This window comes from Entelurus aequoreus, linkage group LG07 (genome assembly GCF_033978785.1).
Source record: "Entelurus aequoreus isolate RoL-2023_Sb linkage group LG07, RoL_Eaeq_v1.1, whole genome shotgun sequence".
Classification (NCBI taxonomy): domain Eukaryota; kingdom Metazoa; phylum Chordata; class Actinopteri; order Syngnathiformes; family Syngnathidae; genus Entelurus; species Entelurus aequoreus.
Genome location: NC_084737.1, coordinates 3461097 through 3476210, shown reverse-complemented (window position 1 = coordinate 3476210; position 15114 = coordinate 3461097). Strand labels below are relative to the sequence as shown.

Here is a 15114-nt window from a genome sequence, read left to right as displayed (position 1 = left end):
AGAACTAACACTGGACAAAAGTATTGGGACACCTATACAAAAGTATTGGGACACTAACGCCTAACTCTGGACAAAAGTATTGGGACACTAAGAACTAACTCTGGACAAAAGTATTGGGACACTAAGAACTAACACTGGACAAAAGTATTGGGACACCTATACAAAAGTATTGGGACACTAACGCCTAACTCTGGGCAAAAGTATTGGGACACTAAGAACTAACTCTGGACAAAAGTATTGGGACATTTAGGACTACCACAGGACAAAAGTATTGGGACACTAAGGACTAACTTTGGACAAAAGTATTGGGACACTAAGAACTAACACTGGACAAAAGTATTGGGACACTAACGCCTAACTCTGGACAAAAGTATTGGGACATTTAGGACTACCACTGGACAAAAGTATTGGGACACTAAGGACTAACTTTGGACAAAAGTATTGGGACACTAAGAACTAACTCTGGACAAAAGTATTGGGACATTTAGGACTACCACTGGACAAAAGTATTGGGACACTAAGGACTAACTTTGGACAAAAGTATTGGGACACTAACGCCTAACTCTGGACAAAAGTATTGGGACATTTAGGACTACCACTGGACAAAAGTATTGGGACACTAAGGACTAACTTTGGACAAAAGTATTGGGACACTAAGAACTAACTCTGGACAAAAGTATTGGGACATTTAGGACTACCACAGGACAAAAGTATTGGGACACTAAGGACTAACTCTGGACAAAAGTATTGGGACATTTAGGACTACCACTGGACAAAAGTATTAGGACACTAAGGACTAACACTGGAAATAAGTTTTTGGACACTTAGGACTAGCACCTGCCAAATATGCGGGCCCGACCAACGCTGCTTGCAGCTTTAATTTGACTTGTTTTGGAAAGTCTTGACAAGTCAAATTTTCTTGTTCTATTGGCAGATAATTTTGCTTAGTTCAAGTAAAATTCCCCTCATTTTTGTATTTTTTTTCTTGTTTTTGAACACTGACTTTTTGCAGTGTGTAACACCCAAAAGTGCAGATTTCAACCATTGAAATAGTTTGTATAGTTCAAGACTTACGGTCATTTCTAAACATCACTGCACATCATGATTGGCAAATACACTTTCCATGTTAAAGGTGTAAAAATATGATGTAGAACGTCCGGGGGGCCGGATTGAAAACCTTAATGGGCCGCATGTGGCCCGCGGGATCTATTTTGCCCGAGTGTGTAGGATCCTAATTGATGCAGCTCTTGTATCCGACCTAAGGAGCGTGTGAGTGCAATGAATGAGTCCACAAAGACATGTGTTCTAAAATGCAACACACCCTCACATGTTTACCTAATAATCACAAACCTGTTGACACGCATTTGTCCTTATCATGAGGGAGGTAACATTCTTTTTCCTCTTTACCTTCTGACATCCGACACCAGAGCAGCAAAGGGTTCTTCCCAGGCGTACATCTTGATGATCCTCATCCCAGAAACCACCTCGTTCATCGTGCGGACCCTGCAGTCTGTCAGGGCGGCCATTTTACTCCTGCAGACGAGAGGGGGGGGGGGGGGGGGGGGGGGGGCACAGTGAGTGGAATATGATGCAAAACTACACAAACTAAATATGATGGTAAACAACAAACAAAATATGATGCAAAACTACACAAACTAAATATGATGCAAAACTACACAAACTAAATATGATGCAAAACTACACAAACTAAATATGATGCAAAACACAAACTAAATATGATGCAAAACACAAACAAAATATGATGCTAAACAACACAAACAAAATATGATGCAAAACAAGACAAAATATGATGCAAAACAACACAAACAAAATATGATACAATACAACACAAACAAAATATGATGCAAAACAACACAAACAAAATATGATGCAAAACAAGACAAATTATGATGCAAAACACAAACAAAATATGATGCAAAACAACAAACAAAATATGATGCAAAACAACAAACAAAATATGATGCAAAACACAAACAAAATATGATGCAAAACAACAAACAAAATATGATGCAAAACACAAACAAAATATGATGCAAAACAAACTAAATATGATGCTAAACAACAAACTAAATATGATGCACTACAACACAAACAAAATATGATGCTATACAACAAACAAAATATGATGCAAAAGTGAAGTGAAGTGAAGTGAAGTGAATTACATTTATATAGCGCTTTTTCTCAAGTGACTCAAAGCGCTTTACATAGTGAAACCCAATATCTAAGTTACATTTAAAGCAGTGTGGGTGGCACTGGGAGCAGGTGGGTAAAGTGTCTTGCCCAAGGACACAACGGCAGTGACTAGGATGGCGGAAGCGGGGATCGAACCTGCAACCCTCAAGTTGCTGGCACGGCCACTCTACCAACCAAGCTATACCGCCCCAAAACAAAACACAAACAAAATATGATGCACAACAACAGAAACAAAATATGATGCACAACAACCCAAACTAAATATGATGCAAAACAACAAACAAAATATGATGCTAACCAATAAACTAAATATGATGCAAAACAACAAAATAAATATGATGCAAAATACAGACAAAATATGATGCACAACAACACAAACAAAATATGATGCACAACACAAACAAAATATGATGCACAACAACACAAACAAAATACGATGCAAAACACAAACAAAATATGATGCTAAACAACAAACTAAATACGATGCAAAACAACAAAGAAAATATGATGTAAAACAACACAAACAAAATATGATGCAAAACAAGACAAACAAAATATAATGCAAAACAACACAAACAAAATATGATGCAAAACAACACAAACAAAATATGATGCAAAACGAGACAAAATATGATGCAAAACGAGACAAAATATGATGCAAAACAACACAAACAAAATATGATGCAAAACAACACAAACAAAATATGATGCAAAACAACACCAACAAAATATGATGCAAAACAAGACAAACAAAATATGATGCAATACAACACAAACAAAATATGGTGCAAAACAAGACAAACAAAATATAATGCAAAACAACACAAACAAAATATGATGCAAAACAACACAAACAAAATATGATGCAAAACAACAAACAAAATATGATGCAAAATGAGACAAAATATGATGCAAAACAACACAAACAAAATATGATGCAAAACAAGACAAACAAAATATAATGCAAAACAACACAAACAAAATATGATGCAAAACAACAAACAAAATATGATGCAAAACGAGACAAAATATGATGCAAAACAACACAAACAAAATATGATGCAATACAACACAAACAAAATATAATGCAAAACACAAACAAAATATGATGCAAAACAACACAAACAAAATATGATGCAAAACGAGACAAAATATGATGCAAAACGAGACAAAATATGATGCAAAACAACACAAACAAAATATGATGCAATACAACACAAACAAAATATGATGCAATACAACACAAACAAAATATGATGCAAAACAACACAAACAAAATATGATGCAAAACAAGACAAACAAAATATAATGCAAAACAACACAAACAAAATATGATGCAAAACAACACAAACAAAATATGATGCAAAACAACAAACAAAATATGATGCAAAACGAGACAAAATATGATGCAAAACAACACAAACAAAATATGATGCAATACAACACAAACAAAATATGATGCAATACAACACAAACAAAATATGATGCAAAACAACACAAACAAAATATGATGCAAAAGAAGACAAACAAAATATAATGCAAAACAACACAAACAAAATATGATGCAAAACAACACAAACAAAATATGATGCAAAACAACAAACAAAATATGATGCAAAACGAGACAAAATATGATGCAAAACAACACAAACAAAATATGATGCAATACAACACAAACAAAATATGATGCAATACAACACAAACAAAATATGATGCAAAACAACACAAACAAAATATGTTGCAAAACAACACAAAGTCATTTGAGGTGCTGTCACACACTATTGTGTCACCACTTGTCACCTTTTTGTTTGGGTGGTAAGACCATTTGGGTGTTCAGTGTTTTGGAGCAGTTCATTGGTTTTTCCTTTGTGTCTTGCCTTTTTTCGCGCCCCCGTGTTTCTGTTCCAGACTTAACCACTCCTTGAGGTGTGCATCATTACCTGGCACACCTGTACATGCAGGAAGCCACTAGCTAATTACTCTATGTCACTCCTTCCTTTGTCTCATTTTGTCCACCAAACGTTGTATGCTGTGCGTGAATGCACAAAGGTGAGCTTTGTTGAAGTTATTGACTAAATCAGGCACATTTGGTCAGCGCATGACTGCACGCTAATTGATGCTAACATGCTATTTAGGCTAGCTGTATGTACATATTGCTCCATTATGCCTCATTTGTAGGTATAAGTGAGCTCTTTTGATATCCTTTACGTATGTCCTCTGTGTGTTTAATTTATATTTGCATGTCTCATGACACATTATCTCTATGTAATATTGGCTGCATGTCTGATGTGCCATGTTGTTCCAGACCACAGCAAACGCTACCCAGCTTGCAAAGATTGTAATAAAGACAGCCTGCAGTTTCCTTCAACTTGGACACACACATATATAACTTTGGCCGTTCTAAGATAGTCATTTGCAGGAGTTATCTCACCCTCTGAGAAACCTCTCTTTTTCCTAATGTTTTCCAATGTTGTAAACATTTCAACATTTCTGTAACGAAGATTTGCGTTAGCCTGAGACACAAAGTAATTTTGATAGTAGGCTAATATAGCTAATATAAAGTTAAAGTACCACTGATAGTCAAACACACATTAGGTGTGGTGAAATTACTCTGCATTTGAAACACATCATGTGTTGCCTTCTTTTTAACATTTACTGTATATAAGACTTTTAAAGTCATTTTGATAGTAGGCTAATATAGCTAATATAGACACTTACATCATGTGTTGTCTTCATTATAACACTTATAGAAGACTTTAATAGTCATTTTGATAGTAGGCTAATATAACTAATATAGACACTTACATCATGTGTTGTCTTCATTATAACACTTATATAAGACTTTAATAGTCATTTTGATAGTAGGCTAATAAAGCTAATATAGACACTTACATCATGTGTTGTCTTTATTATAACACTTATATAAGACTTTTAAAGTCATTTTGATAGTAGGCTAATATAGCTAATATAGACACTTACGTCATGTGTTGCCTTCATTATAACACTTATATAAGACGTTTAAAGTCATTTTGATAGTAGGCTAAAATAGCTAATATAGACACTTACATCATGTGTTGCCTTCATTATAACACTTATATAAGACTTTTAAAGTCATTTTGATAGTAGGCTAATATAGCTAATATAGACACTTACATCATGTGTTGTCTTCATTATAACACTTATATAAGACGTTTAAAGTAATTTTGATAGTAGGCTAATATAGTTAATATAGACACTTACATCATGTGTGGTCTACATTATAACACTTACATAAGACGTTTAAAGTAATTTTGATAGTAGGCTAATATAGCTAATATAGGCACTTACATCAAGTGTTGCCTTCATTATAACACTTATATAAGACGTTTAAAGTAATTTTGATAGTAGGCTAATATAGCTAATATAGACACTTACATCATGTGTTGCCTTCATTATAACACTTATATAAGACTTTTAAAGTCATTTTGATAGTAGGCTAATATAGCTAATATAGACACTTACATCATGTGTTGTCTTCATTATAACACTTATATAAGACGTTTAAAGTCATTTTGATAGTAGGCTAATATAGCTAATATAGACACTTACATCATGTGTTGTCTTCATTATAACACTTATATAAGACGTTTAAAGTCATTTTGATAGTAGGCTAATATAACTAATATAGACACTTACATCATGTGTTGCCTTCATTATAACACTTATATAAGACTTTTAAAGTCATTTTGATAGTAGGCTAATATAGCTAATATAGACACTTACATCATGTGTTGCCTTCATTATAACACTTATATAAGACGTTTAAAGTAATTTTGATAGTAGGCTAATATAGCTAATATAGACACTTACGTCATGTGTTGCCTTCATTATAACACTTATATAAGACGTTTAAAGTCATTTTGATAGTAGGCTAATATAGACACTTACGTCATGTGTTGCCTTCATTATAACACTTATATAAGACTTTTAAAATCAATTTGATAGTAGGCTAATATAACTAATATAGACACTTACATCATGTGTTGTCTTCATTATAACACTTATATAAGACGTTTAAAGTCATTTTGATAGTAGGCTAATATAGACACTTACGTCATGTGTTGCCTTCATTATAACACTTATATAAGACTTTTAAAGTCATTTTGATAGTAGGCTAATATAGCTAATATAGACCCTTACGTCATGTGTTGCCTTCATTATAACACTTATATAAGACGTTTAAAGTCATTTTGATAGTAGGCTAATATAGCTAATATAGACACTTACATCATGTGTTGTCTTCATTATAACACTTATATAAGACTTTAATAGTCATTTTGATAGTAGGCTAATAAAGCTAATATAGACACTTACATCATGTGTTGCCTTCATTATAACACTTATATAAGACGTTTAAAGTCATTTTGATAGTAGGCTAATATAGCTAATATAGACACTTACATCATGTGTTGCCTTAGTGCCCTAGTGTGTACGTACTTTTTGTGCACATTCAACAATACCGTGACAGTAATAATAACTGTGGCATGAAATTGTCATGTCGTTACATGTTACGTTGGGTATATTTCTGTGTAATGAACTGGGTGCTACCTGAACTTGGAAAAGAACCTCCCGAACAAGGTCTGCACGGGCATCAGGAACATGAGGACCACCATGCCCGCCAGGCACGACGGCCCGATCTCCTGCCACAGCAGGCCCACGACCGCCGCTGCCTGCAATGGCCCCACCCACAGGAAGTGGATGAAGATTGTCACCTGTTGCAGAAAAGAAAACAACAAAGTGAAAATGTTAGAATAATTATATATAAGTTGTCACACAACTCTTATGCTTAAAGGCCGTTGCTCTAGTTATTATCTATTGTGCTCAGGCTGTACTTTTTCTTTTCATGCAAGGGCACACAACTTGTTATCTTCCACTGCAAGTAAGGAGTGGCCTCGCCGCAGATGTTTCTGTCTTTCAGCCTGCTAACAGCCAAGGACGAACCAGGACCTCAACGAAGATAAGTCATATCAACAGCGGGCAGACAAAGCAGAGACAGGGCGCAATCACAAGGCCCCCAAGCACATTTCCGATCTGAATAATCACGTATTGTGCGTACTGAGCTGCTGGCATAATGTGTGACTCCTCCCTTTAGAAGCAGCCTCAGCCATGTAACTAGGGAACTCCCAAACTGAATAAATAGAGGAGCGCGTGGGCTGTGCCTCAGAGCGTAGGGTGAGACTGTAACCGAGTGAATTGAACTCTGTCTCTGCCTGATTCCTTGCTTCTTGTTTTGTCTAATGGATAGTTCGGTGCTTAAACCTGACAGAACATGCAGACATAGTTGGACAACAATTAGTCTGGTTCAAAAAAGCAAAAACTGGTGATAGCGACTCGATTATCTAGGGGTGTAACGGTCAGTGTTGGGACTAACGCGTTACTAAGTAGCGCGTTACTGTAACGCCGTTAGTTTCGGCGGTAACTAGTAATCTAACGCGTTATTTTTTTATATACAGTAACTCAGTTACCGTTAGTGCGTTATTTTACGTTATTTTTATGTAGTATCGGCTAGAAACTGAAGATCTGAGTGTGTTTTATTGGAGCGCTCCGGTGGAAAAGAAGAGGCGTGCTTTCCCCCACCCACAGAAAGCACGTTCCTCCAGAGCCGTACTTCGGGTCTAACAACCTTCACTTTACCCGGAAGAGGGTCTTTACAGCTGAGGGTGAATGACGAGCCCGGCCGTTTGTTGCAACTTTGTGACTTTATTGGACGCAGCCATCCAGCAAGCTAGAGCACCTAAACTCACTCACTGTCGCCGCCCCCTCACCTCTCTCGCCCACTCACTCACTGACGTCACTCACCTCTCATGCTGTCATATCTTAAAGGGCCACACACACACACACACACACACACACATACGCTACTCTCATAACAACTAACAAGACATCATGGCGAAGCCAGAAGTCGAGTTTTTTAACATGGAGACATTCTCAATACTTTTCTTTTGTCGAGCACAAAGAAAATAACATTTTAGTTAAATGTAAGTTGTGTCTTGGATCAAAGATCCTATCTACTTGGAGTTAAAGTTAAAGTGCCATTATGTTGCAGCTATTATGTTGCTATTATGTTGCAGCTATTTCAAATAGTTTTGTCAATTTTTTCTGGCCTGAAATAAATTGGCCCTTTGTTGTATGTAGAGCACATTGTTTGTGTGTTGTATGTAGAGCACATTGTTTGTGTGTTGTATGTAGACCACATTGTTTGTGTGTTGTATGTAGACCACATTGTTTGTGTGTTGTATGTAGAGCACATTGTTTGTGTGTTGTATGTAGACCACATTGTTTGTGTGTTGTATGCAGACCACATTGTTTGTGTGTTGTATGTAGACCACATTGTTTGTGTGTTGTATGTAGACCACATTGTTTGTGTGTTGTATGTAGACCACATTGTTTGTGTGTTGTATGCTGACCACATTGTTTGTGTGTTGTATGTAGAGCACATTGTTTGTGTGTTGTATGCAGACCACATTGTTTGTGTGTTGTATGTAGACCACATTGTTTGTGTGTTGTATGCTGACCACATTGTTTGTGTGTTGTATGTAGAGCACATTGTTTGTGTGTTGTATGTAGACCACATTGTTTGTGTGTTGTATGTAGACCACATTGTTTGTGTGTTGTATGTAGACCACATTGTTTGTGTGTTGTATGTAGACCACATTGTTTGTGTGTTGTATGTAGACCACATTGTTTGTGTGTTGTATGTAGACCACATTGTTTGTGTGTTGTATGTAGACCACATTGTTTGTGTGTTGTATGTAGACCACATTGTTTGTGTGTTGTATGTAGACCACATTGTTTGTGTGTTGTATGTAGACCACATTGTTTGTGTGTTGTATGTAGACCACATTGTTTGTGTGTTGTATGTAGACCACATTGTTTGTGTGTTGTATGTAGACCACATTGTTTGTGTGTTGTATGTAGAGCACATTGTTTGTGTGTTGTATGTAGACCACATTGTTTGTGTGTTGTATGTAGACCACATTGTTTGTGTGTTGTATGCAGACCACATTGTTTGTGTGTTGTATGTAGAGCACATTGTTTGTGTGTTGTATGTAGACCACATTGTTTGTGTGTTGTATGTAGACCACATTGTTTGTGTTGTATGTAGACCATTGTTTGTGTGATGTATGTAGAGCACATTGTTTGTGTGTTGTATGTAGACCACATTGTTACTTTTTGGTGTAAGTAACTGAGTTAGTAACTGAGTTACTTTTGGAATAAAGTAACTAGTAATTGTAACTAGTTACTGGTTTTCAGTAACCAACCCAACACTGGTAACGGTACACAAAAATTTTGGTTCGGTACGTACCTCGGTTTAGAGGTCACGGTTCGGTTCATTTTTGGTACAGTAAGAAAACACCAAAATGTAAATTTTTGGGTTATTTATTTACCAAATTTGCAAAATCTTCCACCAAAAATATTTTTCTTAGTGTAATATTTGATGTGAAGTAATGGGAACCTTGCATAGGTCAATAATTCATAATAACATTGATTATGATTCAATATTATGTTTTTGAGCAATGACAGTTTGAAAGAAAAAAAAAACAGCTTTGTTTTATTAGTCAACTTTTTCTAAATTACATTTCACCTTTAAGCTTTTTTATTTCACTTTTGTTATGTTTTTGTTTATTTGAATAGTATTTTCAGAATGTGCCGTGGGCCTTTAAAACATTAGCTGTGGGCCGCAAATGGCCTCCGGGGGCACACTTTTGACACCCCTGCTATAGATAATAACAAATTAAATGTGATAAATCTATGGATAAAAAGCAGAGCCTGGCGACGCATACACGTTTATCATAACTCTCTCTCTCTCTCTCTGTCTGTCTCTGCCCCTCCCTCACCAATTTTTGTTTTTAACCCCTTCTTAACCCTGAACGTACATTGAAAATACACGCAACCCTAACTCAAAATGCCGGACATTTGAGGCATTTAAGAAACTCCGCCCTGACAGCTCCGCAAAAAGAGGACATGTCCGGTGAAAAGAGGACGTATGGTCAGTCTATGCTAGCCCGTTAGCTGCTAGCATGCCGTGTGTTGTGCCTCGGTGTGCATTGTTTACACAACGTGCGTTACGCTACTTAATATGTCTGTGTGGAAACTCGTTCGGTACACCTCCGAACTGAACCGGAACCCCCGAACCGGAACCCCCGAACCGGAACCCCCGTACCGAAACGGTTCACTACAAATACACGTACCGTTACACCCCTAGTATTATCTGTCTGAATAAGCTCAGATCAATAAACAAAAGCCAGCGTGTAGCAGCATGTCAGCACACATAACAATGGTCACGACAGAGATGATACATCATAAACATACATCATCAAACCTGTTGACGTCATTTGATAGGAGATTGACGATCTGGCCAGTGGTGGTGTTTCCCATGGCGGCACTGCTGAGGCACAGAGCCTAGGGAAAGAAACATACAAGTCAAATCACCATTTACATTACAAACCAAATCAACTACAAAATGGTGTGCAGAAGCATGGAAATGGAGTGAGAAAACAATGGATGTTTTGTTGGGAGCACATTTGAGTTCCGTTCTCACGACTGGAATGGAAGTTGAGTTTTTAATGGACAGTACAGTTCGTATATACAGTATAGGCCAAACGTTTGGACACACCTTGTCCTCATTCAATGCGTTTTCTTTATTTTCATGACTATTTACATTGTAGATTGTCTATGAATGAACACGTGTGGAGTTATGTACAAATAACTGAAAATATGTTCTACTTGATTCAAATTAGCCACCCTTTGCTGGTTACTGCTTTGCACACTCTTGGCATTCTCTCCAATGTGGTCTAGATACAACACACACCTGTGAAGTGAAAACCATTTCAGGTGAAGCTCATCGGGTCATGGCTGTCTTGAGTTTCCAATCATTTCTACAACTCTTATTTTTCTGTGATAGAGTACTTGTGGGTCTCAAAAAACATTCATGAAGTTTGCTTCTTTGATGAATTTATTATGGCTCTACTGAAAATGTGACTAATCAAAAGTATACATACAGCAATGTTAATATTTGCTTACATGTCCCTTGGCAAGTTGACCTGCAATAAGGCGCTTTTGGTAGCCATCCACAAGCTTCTGCTGGAATTTTTGACCACAAAATTGGTGCAGTTCAGCTAAATGTGTTGCTTCTCTGACGTGGACTTGTTTCTTCAGCATTGTCCACACGTTTAAGTCAGGACTTTGGGAAGGCCATTCTAAAATCTTCATTCTAGCCTGATTTAGCCATTCCTTTACCACTTTTGAGGTGTGTTTGGGGTCATTGTCCTGTAAAACAGGCCCAGAGCATAATACTACCACCACCATGTTTGACGGTAGGTATGGTGTTCCTGGGATTAAAGGCCTCACATTTTCTCCTCCAAACATATTGCATATATTTTGTTTCATCTGACATCACATGGACAAAGATAAGACCTTCTGGAGGAAAGTTCTGTAACAGAAACTTAATCTCATGTGTCCTTTCCATTTATAATCCATTATTAACGAATGACGCGTCAACGTATTTCCTTTTACTACAAAAATCATATATTTAGTTTAAGGACAATTTATTGCCATTGAACCACATCATCATTTTCTGGAATTCATTTTCTACAATTAGTAGGACGTCATTTATACTTTCTGCTGAATAAAATAAAGTGGTATCATCCGCAAATAAAATGCACCGAAGTAAATGAGAGTAAATTATATATTTTTTTAACATTATCAATCATTCGTATGAGTGTTTTAGTACAGGGTTATACAAAACGTCGTAAGAACAAGGAACACCTGAACTAACAACACAGTGGCAAAAAGTGGTCGATACTATTAGGTATGTTGAGATTAAGTTGTTCTGAGGCCTGAACATACCCGGGGAGTTATTAAGCAACAAGGTCACAGGACAATCTCTTTGTGCTTTGATTCTTTATGCCACACAGATTCTGTGAAAAGGTCTTGGCAGATGCCCGAGAGCTGGCCTGAAACATTCCCATGCACACTTGGGTAACCAGCGGAGACTTTGATCTCTCCTAACAACGCCTACCCACCTTTTTGTAGATCATGTGACACATGGCCACTCGGATCTGCATGCCAGCTCGCTGGACGTGGAAGAAGTACAGGTGGTGCAGCAGCGCCAGGGCAATGGTGCACATAGAAAGCCCGGCTGCGAAGCCGAGGATCCGGTACAGGGCCTTTTCATCGTTTGGGTTATAGTTCTCGAAAAAGCGTATCAAAACCCCCAGAATGACCGGCTGGATCACTTTTATCGCCTCCTGATGTGGAAAGTGAAATAAAGACACGTGAAGGCAGACCAGTGACTTACTCCTAATATACTACAGCGGAACCTCTATTTACCAACTTCATTGCTTTTGAACTGGGTTCCTAAATCGAAAAGTTCGCAAATTCTCCATAAGAAACAACGTAAATAGGAGTACAGTATTTTTTACTGTAAGATGTACTTTTGATTTTTTTACTGTAAATAAAAAAACTGCAATTTTACAGTAAAATTTTGGCACCTGAGCTGCCAGTTTGCTTGTTTTTTTTTACCGCAAATCACTAACTGTATTTTATTTTTATTCTATTTTAAAAAAGGTTTGAAAGTTTGATTATATATATATATATATATATATATATATATATATATATATATATATATATATATATATATATATATATATATATATATATATATATATATATATATATATATAATTTAGGTCTGCAACTAACAACTAATTTGATAATCGATTAATCTGTCGATTATTACTTCGATTAATCGATTAATAATCGGATAAAAGAGACAAACTACATCTATCCTTTCCAGTATTTTATTGGAAAAAAAACCGGCATACTGGCACCATACTTATTTTGATTATTGTTTCTCAGCTGTTTGTACATGTTACATTTTATAAATAAAGGTTTATAAAAAAAATGTAAATAAAAAAACTGCAATTTTACAGCAACATTTTGGCACCTAAGCTGCCAGTTTGCTTTTTTTTTTTTTTTTTTAACCGCAAATCACTAACTGTAGTTTTTTTTGGTGTATTACTGTAAATGCCAAAACGGCACCACAGTTTATTACAGTAAAAAAAAGGACTGTCTTTTTCATTTAGAGAAAAATGCTGTAAAAACCACAGTAAATGTCACAATTTGACCATGAAATCTATTGCTACTTTTACATTGCACAATTTGATGGATAACTTGTTTTGAAATCATTATTATTAGTGTTTATTTGTATTTTAAAAAAGGTTTGAAAGTTTGATTATATATATATATATATAAATTTATATATATATATATATAAACATTTATATATAAAAATTTATATATATATATATATATATATATATATATATATATATATATATATATATATATATATATATATATATATATATATATATATATATATATATATATATATATATATATATATATGTATATGTATATATATATATATATATATATATATATATATATATATATATATATATATATATATATAATTTAGGGCTACAACTAACTACTAATTTGATAATCGATTAATCTGTCGATTATTACTTTGATTAATCGATTAATAATCGGATAAAAGAGACAAACTACATCTATCCTTTCCAGTATTTTATTGAAAAAAACCAGCATACTGGCACCATACTTATTTTGATTATTGTTTCTCAGCTGTTTGTACATGTTACATTTTATAAATAAAGGTTTATAAAAAAAACTGTAAATAAAAAAACTGCAATTTTACAGTAAAATTTTGGAACCTGAGCTGCCAGTTTGCTTGTTTGTTGTTTTTTTTTTTTTACCACAAATCACTAACTGTAGTTTTTTTGGTGTATTACTGTAAATGCCAAAACGGCACCACAGTTTATTACAGTAAAAAAAAGGACTGTCTTTTTCATTTAGAGAAAAATGCTGTAAAAACCACACTAAATGTCACAATCTGACCATGAAATCTATTGCTACGTTTACATTGCACAATTTGATGGATAACTTGTTTTGAAATCATTATTATTAGTATTTATTTCTATTTAAAAAATGGTTTGAAAGTTTGATAATATATATATATATAAATGTATATATATATAAATGTATATATTTATATATATATATATATATATATATATATATATATATATATATATATATGTATATATATATATATATATATGTATATATATATATATATATATATATATATATATATATATATATATATATATATATATATATATATATATATATATATATATATATATATATATATATATATATATAATTTAGGGCTGCAACTAACAACTAATTTGATAATCGATTAATCTGTCGATTATTACTTCAATTAATCGATTAATAATCGGATAAAAGAGACAAACTACATCTATCCTTTCCAGTATTTTATTGGAAAAAACCAGCATACTGGCACCATACTTATTTTGATTATTGTTCCTCAGCTGTTTGTACATGTTACATTTTATAAATAAAGGTTTATAAAAAAAAATGTAAATAAAAAAACAATTTTACAGTAAAATGTTGGCACCTGAGCTGCCAGTTTGCTTGTTTTTTTTGTTATTTACCGCAAATCACTAACTGTATTTTATTTTTATTCTATTTTAAAAAAGGTTTGAAAGTTTGATTTTATATATATATATATATATTATATATATGTATATATATATATTATATATATATATATATATATATATATATATATATATATATATATATATATATATATATAATTTAGGGCTGCAACTAACAACTAATTTGATAATCGATTAATCTGTCGATTATTACTTCGATTAACCAATTAATAATCGGATAAAAGAGACAAACTACATCTATCCTTTCCAGTATTTTATTGAAAAAAAACCAGCATACTGG

General features: G+C 34.4%; 1 protein-coding gene across 1 annotated transcript in view; it reads right to left on the bottom strand.

Moving 5' to 3' along the window:
• The window catches only part of LOC133653278 (ATP-binding cassette sub-family C member 4-like), a 113343-nt gene that overhangs the window by 70972 nt on the left and 27257 nt on the right, over nucleotides 1-15114 (bottom strand). The window contains exons 4-7 of the mRNA XM_062052383.1: nucleotides 12279-12503; nucleotides 10567-10656; nucleotides 6802-6965; nucleotides 1408-1533 (exon numbers count right to left, since the gene is read on the bottom strand). Of these exons, the coding sequence (XP_061908367.1) occupies nucleotides 1408-1533; nucleotides 6802-6965; nucleotides 10567-10656; nucleotides 12279-12503 (605 nt within the window). The remainder of the gene's footprint in view (nucleotides 1-1407; nucleotides 1534-6801; nucleotides 6966-10566; nucleotides 10657-12278; nucleotides 12504-15114) is intronic.